The 18,381-nt window shown below is 35.4% G+C and overlaps 1 protein-coding gene across 1 annotated transcript; it reads right to left on the bottom strand.

Annotated features, from left to right (window-relative positions):
• Positions 1–4,499: 4,499 nt before the first annotated feature.
• LOC110810986 (uncharacterized) lies at positions 4,500–16,906 on the bottom strand. The gene is made up of 3 exons (XM_022037320.2): positions 16,366–16,906; positions 13,039–13,187; positions 4,500–4,966 (listed from the first exon to the last, which is right to left on the bottom strand). Exons 1-3 carry the CDS (start codon positions 16,549–16,551, stop codon positions 4,828–4,830), a joined length of 474 nt encoding a protein of 157 aa, XP_021893012.1. The 5' UTR covers positions 16,552–16,906; the 3' UTR covers positions 4,500–4,827.
• Between the last annotated feature and the right edge of the window lie 1,475 nt (positions 16,907–18,381).

Below are 18,381 nucleotides of genomic sequence, written 5' to 3' on the forward strand. Positions count from 1 at the left end.
ACTTAACCCCATCATGATCAAATATAATATAGTTTTTATTTTTAAACTCAAGAGAATAACCCTTCTCTAACATTTTCCCAACGCTCAACAAATTTTGATTGAGTTCAGGAACATATAAAATATCATCAATGTGTTTAATACTTGTAGAAATTCTTACTTCAGCTGCACCTTTACCTTTTATTTCAAGAAGTTCTCTATTGCCAATTCTCACAGTAGTTTTGAAGTTTTTATCAAAATCTTTGAAGATCACTGTATTAAATATCATATGACTTGTACATTTGCTGTCAATGAGCCAGGTGGCGTCGATACTTATGCTTGCAAAAACATGAGGCAATAAAGAGTTTCTCCTCCTGGGTTTCTAACTCAGTTGCCTATACTTGTAAATTGGTTTGAGGACCTTTGACCTTACTTTTGCATATTTTAGTGACGTGTCCAAGCTATTTGCAATTGTCACATATTGCATCAGGTCTCCATTAACAATATTTCTCTATGTGAGTAGTCATTTTGTAGTGTTTGCAAGGAGCAAATTTTCTCTTGCCATCACAACTGTCATTTTTTTTTCCAGCTTTTTAGAAGAGTGTTGTTTGCCTTTATTTTCTTGATGATTTTATGCATGAAAGACTCCTTCAGTAATTTTTTCTTGGCGCATAACCCTTCTTTATTCTTATGCTTGAAGAGCCTTCATTAGTTCAATCATTGAAATAATGTTGAGCTCTTTGAACTCTTCTAGAGAAGAAATTTTGGACTCAAATCTCTCAGGAAGTATCACAAAAACCTTTTCTACAATTCTGCTATATGAAAAATCCTCATCAAGTAAACAGATTTGGTTTACTATAAAGGAAATTTTGTCAAAGTATTTGTTGACAGATTCATTTTCTTTCATGCTTGAAGCTTTAAAATTTGTTTTCATATTCAAAATCTGCATTTGTCTAGTTATGTTGCTTCCTTAATATTCCATTTTTAATCTATCCCAAGGTTCTTTAGCAGTCTTGCATGTTATGATTCTTGAAAAAATTGAATCTACCACTGAATTTTGAATAACAATTATGACTCTAGATCTTTTGGCTTTTTCTTCATAATGGTTTTTAATTTGTGCCAATGTAGGATCTCTTGGCAATGGGGAAACAGGTCTGTCTTCTGTTACAATCTCCCAAAGAACAAAGGTTTGTAAATATGTTTGCATCTTTATTGACCAAATTTGGTAGTTTTTCACCATTAAAAGTATGTAGAGCTGTCAAATAAAGGCTATTGGTGGTTGACATTTTGGGTTAAGAAGTGTAACGTTTTTTATGTTTTTTTTATTTATTTCTCTTCATAGATCCTCTTAGACCGATTATGGTTTTGATACCACTTATTGGTTAAAAATAAGAATAACTGATAGAAAAAAGATAAAGAAAGATGTGGGAGAAAATTGCAATATCTTTTACTTCATTCAAGACTAATTATTTATATAAAAAAAAGAACTAATTTCCTACTTTTAGGGCTTAATATCTGTATTATTACATCTGTAAAAATTTAAAAAATATTACATAAAATCTTGAAAAATTTTATTCAATCATTATTTTCTGTTCTTTTTTGAAAAAATCTTATCTAAAATTAATTTTTGAAAAAAAATCTTCAAAGGAGTTTGAGAATTACTTCCTACAGCATGGAATTAAACATGAGAAGACAGTATTGGTACTCTTCAACATAATGGTGTTACTGAAAGAACAAACAAAACCCTCCTTGAAAAGGTCAGATGCATATTAAAAATGGCTAATTTACCAAAACTATTTTGGGGTGAAGCACTCTACACTGCTTGCTACTTAATGAATCGATATTCATAAGCTCCTTTAGATTTTGATATTCCTACGAGAGTATGGTTTGGGAAAGACGTCAATTATTCTCATATGAAGGTATTTGGCTACAAGACATTTATGCTTGTACGTAAGGAGCAAAGACAGAAGCTTGATAACATGACAGTTTCATGTATTTTTCTGGGTTATAGAAATACAGAGTTTGTATATAGATTTTGGGATCCAGTGAAGAAGAAAGTCGTTAGGTCCAATAATGTGATTTTTAATGAGCACAAGACCTTATCGGACTTTGAGACATCAGAGAAGATTACAATTGAAGATATTCCTCTTCATGCACTAGTTTTTCCTTCGATCAGAGATGTCACAAATGAGGGAGAGTTACATGATGATCAAGGGTTTGATGATATGTCAGAACCAGATGATGTTGAGTAGGGGGAACAGCACTTTGCATCCTAAATTATAAACGAACCTCAGCTTCAAAGATCAACTAGAACATGTCATCCTTCTACCAAATATCCCAGTTCTGAGTATATTACAGTTACTGAAGAGGAGGAAGCAAAAAGCTTCCAAAAAGTTCAGAACTAGCAAGAAAAAACTTAGTGGTTGAAAGCAATGCAAGAAGAGATGAGTTCTTTGAAGAAGAATAATAACTGAGTTAGTGGAACTTCCAAAAGGTAGAAAAGCTTTGAAAAATAAGTGGGTATTCAAGCTTAAGATGGACGATGAGAAACTAGTGAAATATAAGGCTTGTTTGGTAGTAACAGGTTTCAACGAGAAGAAAGTAATTGACTTTGATGAAATATTTTTTTTTTTGTTGTAAAGATGAGCTCTATTCAAGTAATTCTTTATTTGAGTGCTAATTTAGATCTTGAGCTTGAACAACTAAATGTGAAGACAACATTCCTTCATTGAGATTTGGACGAAGAAATCTACATAAATCAACAAGAGAGATTTGAAGTCAAAGGAAAAGGACACATGGTTTTGCAAGTTAAAAAAAAGTTTGTATGGATTGAAATAGGCTCTGAAATAGCAATTCTAATTTTCAAAAGCTTATGTGCTGGAACTAAAATGTCAGCTGTTCAACACCCATAAATTCTTCATGCTTAATACTTTGCACGTAATACAATATAAAGAGTATAATTTTGAGTTTTTGTGTTTATGAAAAATACTTATATGGTGAGCTAGGCATTGAGAAAGCTAGTATTGTAAAAGTTTGTTGGTAATAGTAGAAAGCTCAAGCAGGTTACTTAAGTAGAAGACATAGGTACGAGATCAGTGGTCGAACCTCTTTAAATCAAGTTTACAATTCCTCTTCTTTTAATTCTTTTATTTTCATAGTAATTATTAATTACTATGAGCAATAATTTATTATGCATATTGTTCATTCTCTAGAAAGTTTAAAAAGCATTAAAGTTTTAGAAACTTAATTCATCTCCCTCTTAGGTTGTTATAACATTCTGGCCAACACTTTTTTGTCCGTTGTTTGTTTCTTTCTTTATTTGCTCGATTATGGTCATATACTTGTATAAGTTTCAGGAATCCCTTAATAGATGAGATCATGTATTAATGCTTTTCAACGTCAACTCACTTTCCTTAATGCATGAAATCCCGTATGATTAGATTAATTAATGGACATTTATAAGTTCCACAGCCATAAACTATAAGTAAAACAAATTAGATGGAAGATGGAGTCTTTCATATTCAACTCTATAAACTAGTTCATGATACAGTATTTGGAGAGGAGTGATTTACCAATATCTAGTTAAGCAAAAATCCTTGTGAATCGTCTCAAGTAACAACCAATAAAGTAGTAATATTCACCTGAAATACTCTTTAGATTGCACTCCTAGATTTATTTATAAGAATTCTTTATTAAAGTAATTGATTCTGAGCCTAAAATATTGGGTACCGAGCACAATTTTGTCTACAGTGGCCTTCTTGAGTATGAAGCTTGGACCCATGAAGTACAAGATGGGGTGTTCAGGTTTTACCCACGAGCCTCCCCTCAAGGCAAAATCATTACTGGCCCTCATCAAATAGCTAAATAGAAATCATTCTTGATATCAAATAATTGAAGGATTTCAAATATGGTACATCGTTGCTTTAACTACCATTCAATAACTTCTGTTCAAGATTACGATAGCCTATTCTCTTTGCCGAGAAATTTAATAACTAGTATCCTTTTCCATCCACAACTATAGTTTTTCTCAGCTGTTAGCCCTATGTTTGGGCATAAATCATTGCCATTATCTTTGGACTCATCAAGAGTGTCATTCCAGCTTGAGGTTTGCAACATAGCTTGTTTACTTTGACAACAGAAATTCAACCCCATGTTCAAATTTAAAGTCATTCTAATTTTTTCAATAAAACATGCTAAGCTACTTTGAGAATTCCCACCATTTTCTCCTACAAAAAGAAAATTACATTCCCATCCCTTACCTGTTTGCCATTGATAAACTACCAGCGATCCATGTTATGTTTTTGCACCCCGCTCTGGGCGGAATTAAAATGGAACCAATAAAGCACTAGATGAGGGTTAAAGGCTGTCCTATGGAGACAAAGTGCAACCAGTTTTGGTTCCACAAAGCATGTTAATGTTCCAAATATATATATATATATATTAAGAGAGGAGATGATACAGTCAAGGGTTAAAGGCTGTCCTATGGAAACAAAGTGCAACCAGTTTTGGTTCCACAAAGCATGTTAATGTTCCAAAAATATATATATATTTTAAGAGAGGAGATGATCCAGTCAGAACATGGAATAACCTAATAACAGCCACTAGTAATATTCCCGTTTCCAGATACAATATGGAATTTCTCCTACTGTACAGAGTAACTCAACACACGCTTATTACTTAATGCTTCATTAACTAAGATCACCCCTAAAAACAGTTGGCCCAAAAACATTACAGATTCAGAGATCCTTGGACTTCTGACTACTACTATACACAGATTCAACTTTTATAAGCAGAATGGAAGGATCAGTGGGTTTAAAGCAGGCAAGACCTTATTTTTCAACCCAAGCCAGCTCACTTATCAGCATTGATTCCAAATATTCGGACCTTGTGCATGTTAGGGAACTTGGCAACAACAAGCACAATAACCGCAAGAGTATTGAAGAAGAGCATTGGGTGTTGGTAATCAGTTGTATGCGAGGCTATTAAGTATCTGTTGGAAAAAAAAAAAAGTATGAGTTCTGTGTCTTAATCTCCATAAAATACCGGACATCTGATATTTTGAAAAAAAAAAAGACAGATTGTAAGTCCCACCAAAAACAGTCGACAGAGAGGCATAAAAGCGTTAAGCATGCAAATCAAGACCAATTCATGCCTTTGGGACAGCAACAATGTACGAATATCAGGACAAAATATGAGTACTCTGATTACAGAGATCATTTCCCAATTTCCAAGGCAAATGCTATCTAAGGTCCCTCTTTAATTCATTTCTCATTCCAATTCCTAACTAATTCTTAATTTCAATTTTGTCTTAGTCTTGATATGCATAATTACATCATGATTTTCTGTGTTTGAGTGATCATTACCCCGACCTTAAACTTTTTGTGAGAGAATTCAATTTCTATCTGGGAATTCAATTCCCACCTTCAGAGAGGATTTGAATTCCTATTCCCATGGTTTAAGATGGGAGCAACGATATTTCAAACATGAAGTTATTTTTTATCATATATATCAAGACTAATATGAAATTAGAACTTTGAATTAGCTCAAATGGAATAAGAAATGAATCAAATGGGCCATAAAAGTAACAGGAAAATATCAGGGCTTCCTGCTTCTTTTGATATAAACTTGTTAAAGGTAATGTGTGTATTATATATATATATAAACACAAACGCGCACACACAGAGTGGGAAAAGCATCACTCCAGAGAAGGTTATGCATTTCATTCATTCAGTGAACATGCACAACATCACCCTAGAAGTGAGTTTCAACTTTTTGACTCAGAACTTTCAATACAAATACTGTTAATGCAGATTAACTGACAAATCATCTCAAATTTACACCTTTACAGTTTGTTGAAAGACTATCCATGGGAATGTCTTAAATGGAGTTCCAGGGAGAATGAGCTTGGGGAAGGTAGAGCAGAAACTAGAGTGATAAAAGAGAAAGTCACCAAAGCAAAATAAGTTACTATACTCATAAACAAATATTATTCTTCTTCAACGATTCTTTTATTTTATGTTTTCTTAGGATAGGTACAGATCTTTCAAATCTCCATGCGTGGAGGTATGATAAAACTTACACCTTTTCAGTTTGTTGAAAGGGTATTCCATGATTGGAGGTAAGATAAAGACAAACATCAAAAGATTATGGTAAGAAAGCATTTTTCTTCTCTAAAGAAAGCCATAATAACAGGTACTAAGAGAAGGTCCTCAAAAGCTTGTTTTGATGGAACTATTTAAACCTAAAAATGGTAAACTTTGTAATAAATATGTATAATAGAAGCAAAATCAACAATACTATTAAGGTCGTGCCCAAGAACAATAGACCCAAAAAGGTGCAACCATTTATTCTTGATAGCAACAAAATCCGATTCTTTACCCTCAAAAGCTTTGTTGTTCTTTTCTTTCCAAATAATCCAAAAGATAATCAAAGGAATGATTTTATGATTAGCTTTTCTCTTGCACAGGCCTTCCCAGGCAAAAAGTTCATCCTTAACAGAACTGACAGAGAGATTGAGAGAAGTGGCAGTAAAGGAGCAGGTGTATGCATGTTTCCACATCAGTTTTACAAAGAAAGCATCTATTGACCATAGTGATAACTCTCCTTTGAAGATTATCCAAAGTTAAAAATCGTTCTCTAGCAACTTCCCAAGCAAAGAAAGAAATTCTAGGTGGGACCTTAGATTTCCAAACAATATTGGCTGAAAACTTTTGACAATTATACCCAGCCAACTGGGAGTAGAGAGATTTAACTGATCAGTAAGAGTATCTACAATAGAAGCAAAATCAACAATACTATCAAGATTGTACCCAAAAACAATAGACCCAAAAAGGTGCAACCATTTATCCTTGATAGCAACAAAATCTGATTCTTTACCCTCAAAAGTTTTGTTGTTCCTTTCTTTCCAAATAATCCAAAAGATAATCAAAGAAATGATTTTATGATTAGCTTTTCTTTTGCACAGGCCTTCCCTTCATCCTTATCAGAACCGGCAACAACCCAGAATAAATTCATGATATTTAAAACCAGTGACCAGAGAGATTGAGAGGAGCAGCAGCAAAGGAGCAGGTGTGTGCATGTTTCCACATCAGTTTTACAAAGAAAGCATCTATTGACCATAGTGATAACTCTCCTTTTAAGATTATCCAAAGTTAAAATGCATTCTCTAGCAACTTCCCAAGCAAAGAAGGAAATTCTAGGTGGGATCTTAGATTTCCAAACAATATTTGCTGGAAACTTTTGACAATTATGCCCAGCCAACTAGGAGTAGAGAGATTTAACCGACCAGTAAAAGTATCTACAATAGAAGCAAAATCAACAATACTATTAAGGTTGTGCCCAAAAACAATAGACCCAAAAAGGTGCAACTATTTATTCTTGATAGCAACAAAATCCGATTCTTTACCCTCAAAAGTTTTGTTGTTCCTTTCTTTCTAAATAATCCAAAAGGTAATTAAATGAATGATTTTACGATTAGCTTTTCTCTTGCACAGCCCTTCCCAGGCAAAAAGTTCATCCTTAACAGTACCGGCAGCAACCCAGAGAGATTGAGAGAAGGGGCAGCAAAGGAGCAGGTGTTCATGTTTCCACATCAGTTTTACAAAGAAAGCATCTATTGACCATAGTGATAACTCTCCTTTGAAGATTATCCAAAGTTAAAATGCGTTCTCTAGCAACTTCCCAAGCAAAGAAGGAAATTCTAGGTGGGACCTTAGATTTCCAAACAATATTGGCTGTAAACTTTTGACAATTATGCCCAGCCAACTGGGAGTAGAGAGATTTAACCGAAAATGTTCTGTTTTTGTTCAGATTCTAAATTAATTTATCCTCATTGTTGTTCAATCTGGTGGTGGACAAAATCTGAACCAGATTTTGGAACTCTTCCATCTCCCAGTCTTCAAGATTCCTGTATAGGCCAAGTTCCGGTCCCCAATAGATTTTGACCCTAGAATATGGGCAATGAGGGCATTTTTCTCCCTGGAAATAGCATAAATACTGGGAAATGTATTCTGTAATGTATCATGTCCAATCCGAACATTTTTCTAAAATTTGATCTTCATTCCATTACCAATAGACCACCTGAAAAAATTAGATACAGAATTCCCCACCTGCTTGATGCTCTTCCGTAGACTGTAGCCATGTATGCTGTGATCCAGAAAGTTGGAATTATGCAAGTCTTTCCCATACCATTTATGAACAATCAGTTTTCTCCAAAGACTATTTTCTTCATTCCAAAATCTCCAAGTCCATTTGCTAAGTAAGCTTAACTAAATGTGATGACAGATTTGATTCCCAATCCTCCAGAAACAATAGGTTTTTTGAGCTCCTCCGATTTGACAAGGTGGATTTTCCTTTTGTTGATCTCATCACCCCAAAGGAAGCGATTTTGAATTACTTCCAATTTTTTTACGATAATTTAAGGGATGCACAAAATGGAGAGAAAATAAATCGGAAGATTCAATAGAGTGTTTTTAATGAGTGTTAATCTACCTCCCTTTGAAAGAAAGTTTCTTTTCCACCCAGCAAGCTTATTCTCAACAGATTCTATAATTGGGTCCCAACTTCTCCGATCTTTGTAGCGAGCACCAAGAGACATCCCCAAATATTTGATGGGTAAATTGGCAGTTTTGCAGTTTAAGACCTAAGCCAGAGTCTGCCTGTTGCCTTCGTTGCCAATCTCCACAAGTTCGGATTTATGCAAGTTAATTTTGAGTCCAACAACAGCTTGAAAGCAAAGAAGAATACACCTTAAAGTGAGAAGGGAATTAACATCCGGTTAACAAAACATAAGGGTATCATCGGTAAAGAAAAGATGAGTGATTTCAATTTTTGAGCCAAAATTACCCACTTGGATACCCCTTAATAGATGTAGAGTTCTGGCTTTTTCTATGAGTTTGTTTAGTCCTTCCATGACAATTATGAATAATAATGGGGAGAGTGGGTCACTTTGTCTCAAACCCCTTGAAGCCTAAAAGAAATTGGAAGGACCACCATTAAACATAACAGCGAAACTAGTCGTGGAAATACAAGTGCGAATCCACCTACAACGTTTTTCACCAAAACCCATTTTGTTCAGCAAATAATCAATAAAATTACAATAAACATGATCAAAGGCTCTTTCCATATCTAATTTGCATAGAACCCCCTTTTTATTATTTCTGAAAAATATCATCCACCACCCCATTACCTGTAAGAATAGCATCAGTAATTTGTCTACCGGATATAAAAGCCAATGATCTTATGAAGGCAATTTGATAACCTCTTAGACAGAATGAGAGAAGCTTGTAAATACATCCTACTAGGCTTATTGGGCGAAAATCTTTGATGTTTTTAGCTCCTGATTTTTTGGGGATCATGACAATGAAAATGGAGTTCAAAGATCTAACCATGGAGCCATTTTTGAGAACCTCCTAGTAAAGTTGCAGAAATTTAAAATTGAAGCCATCCAGTCTGGGAGCTTTATCCTCATTACATTCCTTGAGGCAGCTATAAATTTTAGTCTGTAAACTCAGCTTCCAACTGCAGCTTGTCCAAAGTGTCTAAGTGAGCAAACTGCAGACCATTTAATTTAGGTATGCATTCTATCTCTTCCATATACAGCCTTTTGAAGTAAGACATGGCACAATCTCTCATATTATCATTGCCTTTAATACAGATCCCATCAACATCAATTTCCTCAACATAATTGATTCTTCTTCTATGGTTGGTCAAACAATGGAAATATTTGGTATTCCGGTCACCTTCTTTAAGCCACTTTTCTCTTGCTTTTTGCTTCCAAGATACTGCTTCCCTATGCATACAATTAGCCAAATTGATTTTGAGCAAATCTCTCTCATCTCTTTCCTCCGCTGTCAAACCGCCATGTCCCTCGATTCGGTCCAGTTCTCCAATTTCATTCAGATAATCCTTAATATCGTTATCCTCGTTAATTTCTGCAACCTTGGCCCATTCCTTTATGGAAGATTTGAGCGTCTTTAATTTCTTGGCCAAGATGAAGCTAGCCGTCCCCTTGCTAGGATAACGATTCCATTGTTCTGTCACCAGCTCTTTGAATTTACTATCCTGGATCCATTTGTTATTGATCCTGAAAGGGATTGGACCCCAGTGAATGCCGTCAGTAACTAAACAAATTGGGAAATGGTCTGAGGTAGGTCTAGATAGAATCATTTGATTTAAACTCTGGGAGGATAAGGAGCAAATCTGCAGATACCAAAAATCTGTCGATCCTGGAGAAAATAGGTGGGTCTCTTTGATCACTCCAGGTCCAATTTCCTTCTTTTAATGGAAGATCCTCTAGGTCAAGATTTTCCATGTTAACAAGAAACTCATTAGCCAGTGTTGCATTAAACTGAGTCCCGGATCTTTCAGATCTTCTGAGAACAGTACTAAAATCCCCTCCAATGATTCCATTCCAACCCCAACAGTTGAAACACTTGTTCAATTCTTGCCAGAGCAATGTTCTTTCCGAATCATTGCCTCTGCAATAAACACCAGAAAAAAACCACGTAGTGTTGTTGTTATTGTTAGAGAAAAGGCAAGAAATTGTGATCTCACCTATTTTAACATCCATACAAGTCACCAAGTCCCTCTTCCACATAAGGAGAATGCCCCCAGCAGAACCCTTAGACGGTAAGAACTTCCATTCCACCCCGTCGGCCTTCCATAAGCTTTTGACACTGAAATCACTGATAATCTCCATTTTAGTTTCCTGTAAACAAACAATGATGGGATTCCATCTTCCAAGGCAACCTTTGAGAATCTTCCTCTTCTCCGCATCATTAATTCCCTTGACGTTCCATGAAATAATTTTTCCTATCATTCACAATTTTCAGAGACGTCCCCAAAACCCTAATTCTTTTTGCTTTTGTTGTCATAGTTCATTGTGCATTGCAATTTTTTCAGTTCTCTGGCCCCCCCTGCTGTTAGCTTTTTAGATTTTGAAGTGTTCCCGTCAGAGCTGGAAATCCTTCCACTCATTCTGTTATCAAGCTCGGAGAAAATTGACAAACCTTGATCTTCGCAACACTCAAATGGAACACCCAGTGATTTGCTGATGCCAAGAATATTTTGCATAACCCAATGAGAGTAGGATTCTACAATAATCGGAGACCATTCTGGTATGAGTGGGGATTCGGTGAGGACACTTACTGCTTCCATTGGTGGGTCTTTCGTCTCATCGTTTTGCAGCACAGCCAGTTGTAACCCCAAATCTGTTTCCAACTGTTGAGACCCTGGTAAAAATTAGTTGTTTAGAAAAGGATCAAGTCGCTTACCTGGGGTTAAATCTCGACTAACATGTTGAAGCAAACCCACTGCCATATCTTTGTTCTTCTGCTCGATTAAAGGCTCATCGACTCTCGAAGCGCATTCAACCTCTGCGGGCACAATGGAAACTGCACTAAGAGGGCTCATCTGTGTGGAGGAGGAGATTTTTATATTTGGATCAGGCGCTCGGGTCAGGTTTATCTTTTTGGATCTCCCCTTCCATAACACCATTGGGCTCCTTTTTTTTGGACTTACAACTTTTTTCCTTGCACCACCTGGACCAGCCTGGTTAACCCACTTTTCTTTTTCAAACCAACTGTATTTGGGCTTCAATTTGGGCTCGGCTTTTTTAGAGGCATCACCAGACTTCAGCTTTTGAATTTCAAAATTATTTCGAGCGGGAATCGGGTCAGGAGTTATCTTTTTTACCCAGATTGTTGGCAGGTCAGCAGCGCCCGACTTTGACCAGTTGGTGGAAACCAGGTTCATGCTAAGAGCATCAGCAAAAGATTTCTTTTCATCGCTTTCAGCCAAGACCCTAAAACCGTGATTGCAGTGTGGGCATTTCAGAAGCAAGGAGCAAACTTGAAATCCGCCAGGAGCTGGGTCAGACAATGGGTTAGGGATAATGGCCACCTTGTTTTCAAATGGGTTCGCCAGAGGGACCTCAGCCATTTCGAAGACAGACTTCATGAAGCACCACCATCCACCCACTTCTGTGCCTTCTGGGATAAATAACCGTTTAGTCAACTTACCATTTTCCTCAGTCATAACCAAAAAACGACCATACCAGTTCCAGCTTAGGGCAAGCCAGATTCTGTGTGAGGAGCCCTTGAAATTTCTCCCCCAGGTTGCTCCTCCTTTTAGCCAGTAAAAATTGGTCAACACATCTACTAGCCATTTAACTTCTTGCTTGTTTAGAGCTATGAACCTTCTGAAGCCCCTATTGTGTTCACTGATGCGGAGACCCTCTAGGTTCTTTCCATCATATGTAATGTGGAATGATTTTCGATCTACAAGAAAAACTTTTCTGGAGGGAATCATTGTGATTTCTAAGTGGGTTGGAGGTCGGCCCCACTGGACCCAGCTGGGAGAGAAGCTCTCCTCCCTGCTAGTTAGGGTTTGAGTTGGTAGAGATTTGGATTAGATGTAGTAGAGGAAGATGGAAATCTGTTGCAGTCCAGAGGGAATGAGAGACAGAGAGAGAGAGAGAGAGTAAAGGCTAGACTATCTTATTGGTTTAAAAAGAAATAAAAAAATAAAAAAAAAAAATTATTACCTTTTTATAAAAGACAAGTGTTTACTTTTTGCAATCACTACTTTGTCCGTCAAGTAACTGCTTAATTTTTATATACGAATTTGCCTACTTTAAGTAGCTTAATGCACCCTAGTTCTCTAAGCACATTTTTTTCAGCAGATTGCAAACAGCTGCCGCTCACCCGAAAATTGGTGACTGCTTTTCAACTTGTATTTACAAACAATCAAAATGCAAGCATATACAATATTTAAAACACATAATTAAAATTAATATTGGTAGGAGATCAAATATAGCTACTAAGTTTCTAATTATTACTTTGAAAGCCAAAAAGTAATTTTTAAAATTGACAACATTTGTATGCAATTTGTGTAACAGGCATGATGATAAAATGAAAACTGTTAAAACAGAGCAAATCGAACGAATTCCTGAAGCAATTGGATTATGAATGCACAAAATTGCAGACCCAAACTCATATGCAAATAAAAATTGACAGCACAGCAGTTATAAATGCTTCCTGAAGTATCAAATTAGAGACTTACAGCACCACAGGTACAACAGTTAGAAATTTTCTATTCCGTGTAAGTTGCTGTCCGTTATCTATCTGTTCCCACCAAGTCAAGCCATTATAGATTCCCTGGTCATCAGCAAACGGGGTTCCTTTCTTCCAGTGAAAGAAATGATAAGTTACCTGAGGTCAGAAGCAATCTTGTCAGTATGTTCCACAATCACAGAAATTAGAAACAAGCAACAATTTATTTTTCTCTTTTTTTTTTTGAGGAACAAGTTAAAGCTAGTTTTAGGATTAAAGAGAAAATAGAGAATAATGAACAAATAGTTCATAATCCAGCAAATCTTATTACCATAACTAGACACAAATAGTAGCAAATTACAACCAGACTAGGGAGGAACGAAATTATAGCAAGCTAAAAATAGTTGAGCTTATTCAGCCAAAAATTATTGAAATTTAAGAGTTCCCAGAGGTGAATCCTATTCAGATTTGATTCATATAAAATGAAGTCAAGGTTTGAGTTGTTCCTCAAAAAAAAAAAAACATAAGAAGAAGCGCCAGCCTTGAACTTGATCTTGAGCTCAAGAAATCTACAGCTAAGTTCATTAAAATATGATTCTTTTATCTCAGTTTCTATTATATTTATCGAATGAACTTGAAGTACATATAATATGAATATATAGATATAAAAACATACAAGAATATATTAATATAGATATAAAAAATCTTTTCATAAATGTCACATGCCCCAAACTCAAGTCAGAGCCGGCAGACCCACCTCACTCAACCAGGGATGATTCACATGGATCCAGTAAAACCATGGGCCCATAGTTACCAGTTGAGCCAGTATTGCTCAACCTCCCCAAGATCTATGTACCGAATTTTTCAAATTGGTTCATGGTGTGAGGTTTGCTTGGATTGTTTAGTTCTCGAAAGCATAGATTGAACAAATCTGCTATGAATTATAGGAAAGCATAGACTAGAGTTTCCTTATGAGTTCGTAAGCAGACTGCACAAACAAAATGACCAGAATTTCTGTTAAACAGGTTGTAGAGCATCTTAGGTGAAGTTCAGTGGGTTATCTCCATTAAGCCCTAGACTACGAATTAAAGATAGGGGGAAGGTTGATACTTATAAAGAGCACGCTGACAATTCCAGTTAAAGTTGCAAAGAAATTGGAGACTACTCAGTGGAGCTTTCTTTGGGGAGATGCTGAGGATATGAGGGAAGTATCATTTCGTGGAATGGGGTGAGGTCAAGAAGCCCATGGCTCTAGGAGGTTTAGGGCTGATATCATTTGTGTGGAGATGAATCAATCTTTACAAGGAAAATGGCTGTGCAGATATATGAAGGAGAATGGCAGGTTGTGGAAGAGAGTTATAGATGCTAAATGGGGGACTACGGAGAAAGGTTAGTTCACAAGAGTTAATACTAGACCTCATGGGTAAGGATTGTGGAGGAGACCAAGGATGGGAAGACAAAAATTTTAGGAGTGTGTAAATTGGAAAGTGGGGAGAAGGAATAGTATTTTGTTTTAAAGAGATGAGTGGGTTGGAGTGGGAAGTTGCAATTATCAATTCCCACAGATTTTTGCCATTGCATGTTTCAAGAATATTACAGTGAACGAGGCGTACAAGATTGGTGATGGTAACAGGAAGTGAGAGGTTAGAGTGCATAGACACAATGATGACTGGGGGATTGAAGAATACAAGGCTCTGCTCTACTTATTGTCTATGGTGAATCTGAACAATAACAGGGATCAGCTAGTGTGGAAATTAAAGAAGAAAGGAGAATTCACTGTCAAGTCCTACTATAACCACTTGGTGGGGAATGATGGTGCGAGTGGTACCAGGTCTCCATTCAAGCAGATTTGGAAAGTTAAAACTCTTCCAAAAATTGCGTTTTTTGCGTGGGAGACAGAAAGAGAGTGCATTTTGACCATTGAGAATGGGTAGAATTATGGTTAATAGTTGCTTTCTGTGTAAGAGAGAAGCAGAGACTTGCAACCATATTCTTTTATGGTGCCCTGAGGTGTATAAGTTATGGACTATGATTTATGGATTATTGGGGATTAGTTGGGTTATTGTGGGGCTGGTTAGAGATGCGCCTTGGGCTTGGGAGGATATTAGTTAGGGGAGAAAAATTGTGAATCTTATTCTGCTCAGAATATTTTGGATGGTCTGGAAAGAGAGAATATGAGAGCTATCAAGAGGGTGGATGAGGAGTGTCATAAAATCAGGGGCAAAACACTATTTCGGATCTTTGGTTTTAGAGTACCCTATACATAGCTTATAGCATTTTGGAAACTTTAAAGATACACTTACTAATTTGTAAATATTTTTATACATGGGTTGGCACCCCCTTGGTGTCCTTAACTTAATATACCTTTTCTACTTTTTATTTCAGAAAAAAAAAAAAAAAAAAGATAGGTAGGAAAGAAAGTCACTGAAACAGGTTCAAAGCTTATTCTAGTATTTCTCTATTAGAGTGTGTTTAGCTTCAGCTTCTGCATTTAGAAAGCAATTTGTAGCCAAACAGGCAAAATTAAAAGTGTTTTTAACCAAAGTAAAAGCTAAAATCTGTTTTTGATAGGTTTATATACAGAAGTTAGGACACCCAAGTGGATGCCTTCATCTAGTCGATAAAGCAAGATAACAAAATCGGACCATGTAGTTCAAGACCTTCAAGGTTTTATACTTGGCATCATAGGTAGTCAATCCACAAAATGTCATAAAAATGTGAATTATGGTTCTAAGAAATCCGCTCCGTTGAAGCAACAGATCAACTCACTAATTGAATATAAGAAGTGCTGCATGCAATTCAATCATGGACCTAAGTCAGTATCACACCAATTTTGGAGATCTAGATGGGCAAGAAAAATTGGGAAATTAAGATGCCCATCTCACCAATCAACCAGTTGGAGATGAGTGGGCACCCCAAAGTTCTGTTTGGCTACCGAGACGGTTCTGATAGAAGAGAATATTGTCCAAATTCTAGATTTTTTATCAAACCCCATCACCCATAGACACGAGACATGAGAATTTTTCCAATCAAAACCAACTAAATCCCGAAGAAAAAATCAATAGAACAGAACGCCGTGAACCCAGCACCTTCGAATAAAGGTAAAAAGTAAACGAAGAAAGAAAACCGGGTCTTCATCGTGATAAAGAATCAAGCACGGTTATATTGAACATAACCCAGTAGAACAAAGAACGATTTGAAACCCTACTTGCTAACGCTCCTCAATTACAACAAAACCCAGTAGAACATTCAAAAACATGCACCACCAAAAGGAATTAAAAACCGCACGAAGACGGTTTGCATTCAAAACTCGCAGAGAGAAAAACAGAGAACGTACGAGAAAATGCGCGAGATTGACGATGGTCCAGGCCATGCCAGGAGAGCAACCGACGATAGAGAGGACGAGCAGCCAGGAGAAGAAGAGAATGAGTATGTAGGTGGTCCACACCCCCGGGTACATGAACCACTCTGTGTTTCGATTCAGATCCGCCGGTGGCACCGCCTTCACGTACAGATTCGCCATTTATACGTCGAAATTTCTTCTCCACTTATCTCCGATTCTTTTTCGTCTTCCTCAAAAGTATTGAAGCTTCCCTGGTCGATTTGATTGGCAGGAATTGGCCTTGGTTTTGTGCTGCGGTGGTTGCTGTCGCGATAACGATAATGATTTGTTATGGTATTTCGCGTTACTGGGTAGATTTACAAAACCCAGAGAAAGACCACCCAGAGATTTCTTTTTCTTCCTTTTGTGTGTGGGTATGGGTAAGGGTAAAGGCTAATAAAGATGATTAGGTGGCAACTGGAGATGGAAAGGACTTCAGCCAGCGAGAGCCGGCGATGGTAATTACGCCCGACTCCAATTCAGTATTTTCTTAGGGAATTAACAAAGAAAAAGCATCTCTGTTATTAAAAATAATAATAATTAAAAATAATAAAAGAAAATAAAGCGTTCTGACGACGACGTTTTGCGGGTTGTCGTATGAAAATAAGATTTTATTTTGAAGGACTCATTTCTATTTATTTTTCATTTTAGTTTTAAATATTTTATTCATTATAAAATAATTATAAATTTTTTATTATTATTAAGGCACTAACTCCGTTAAATTTTTAAAATAAAAACTATAAATATATTAGATCTTGTTTAGTTTTTTTTTTTTTTTTTCAATCAAATTGCAAAAAATGAATCAATTTTTATATGCACCAAGAAAATGCAGGTTATAAAAATAAATTGAATCTCTAATTTGCCCATCAAAGATAAACTTTAATTAAGGCATAATCGGAATTATATGCGTAGAATTGTGTTTTATCTGCTTTTGTAATTTATAGATGGACAAGTGAAAAACCAACCCAAAGCATCATCATTAATAAATCCAATCTTAAAAACTAAACAAAAATTTTCTTAATTTCTCGGATGAAATTTAAGTTAAATTGGTTTAATTGATTTCACAAGTAGTAGGGTGTTTCAATTTATTTTTTAAACGTAAGTTTATATTTCTTTGTTAATATTTGCTCCTTCAAATATTTTTCTTTGACATTAATGCGTTCATTTCATTAATTAGACGAGACGTACAACCATTAAACGCATCTCAATAACATAATCTATGATTTGTAGATTTACTATTTCATAAAATTAAGTGAAGATATTTTTTATTTAATCAAATAAAATATTAAATTATATATTAACAACTTGTAAAATTTTCAGATATATCTCTTACAAAGTACCATGGCTTATTAGTTTCTTAATTCATTTTTTCACTCATTTACTATAAGTCTGTTGTAATCTTTTTACTAATCTTACTAACTTTGATGGACATAAATTCTATATACATGCAACATATACTGTTATTTTTATGATAAAAAATTCATGAACTAAAATAATTGGATGTGATAAAAGAATATATTATTTTTTTTTAACTATTTTGAACATACATGATGTATTCATTTAATTTCTGTTTCATTACAATTATTCAAATTAAAAAGATCTAATTATTAAAAAATATTATTTTTATATAAAAAGCATAATTATTCCTCTTAGTGATAAATAATAATTAAATTTATAAAATAAGTTACGTAAGTAGTTAAACAAAAAAAAAATATGCACAACATATATGAAACTATAAATGCTGTGTACATAAAAAGAGAAAACAGTTATTTTGACATTATTTGAATATTTTAGTTCACAAATATTGGTCGATGAAGATGAGGATGGGATTGTATTTTCAGTAAGTTTGTGATGATAAATATTTAAAGTAGTTTAAATTATATTAAGGTGATAAAAAAATTAATTTCTCATCAAGTTTGGGGACAAATAATTTCATGTTCTCAATAATCAAACTTTTATAACTAGTAAGAC

The sequence above is a fragment of the Carica papaya genome, chromosome 5 (genome assembly GCF_054855325.1).
Source record: "Carica papaya isolate Zhongbai chromosome 5, ASM5485532v1, whole genome shotgun sequence".
NCBI classification, from domain to species: Eukaryota; Viridiplantae; Streptophyta; class Magnoliopsida; order Brassicales; family Caricaceae; genus Carica; species Carica papaya.

Excerpts from the sequence above, each read along its gene's own strand:
- LOC110810986 (XM_022037320.2), bottom strand. The coding sequence starts at position 16,551 with ATGGCGAATCTGTACGTGAAGGCGGTGCCACCGGCGGATCTGAATCGA. Across the intron at positions 13,188-16,365 it reads TCAATCTCGCGCATTTTCTC|GTAACTTATCATTTCTTTCA; the intron begins GTACGTTCTCTG and ends TTCTGACCTCAG. Across the intron at positions 4,967-13,038 it reads ACTGTTGTACCTGTGGTGCT|ATACTTAATAGCCTCGCATA; the intron begins GTAAGTCTCTAA and ends TTTTTCCAACAG.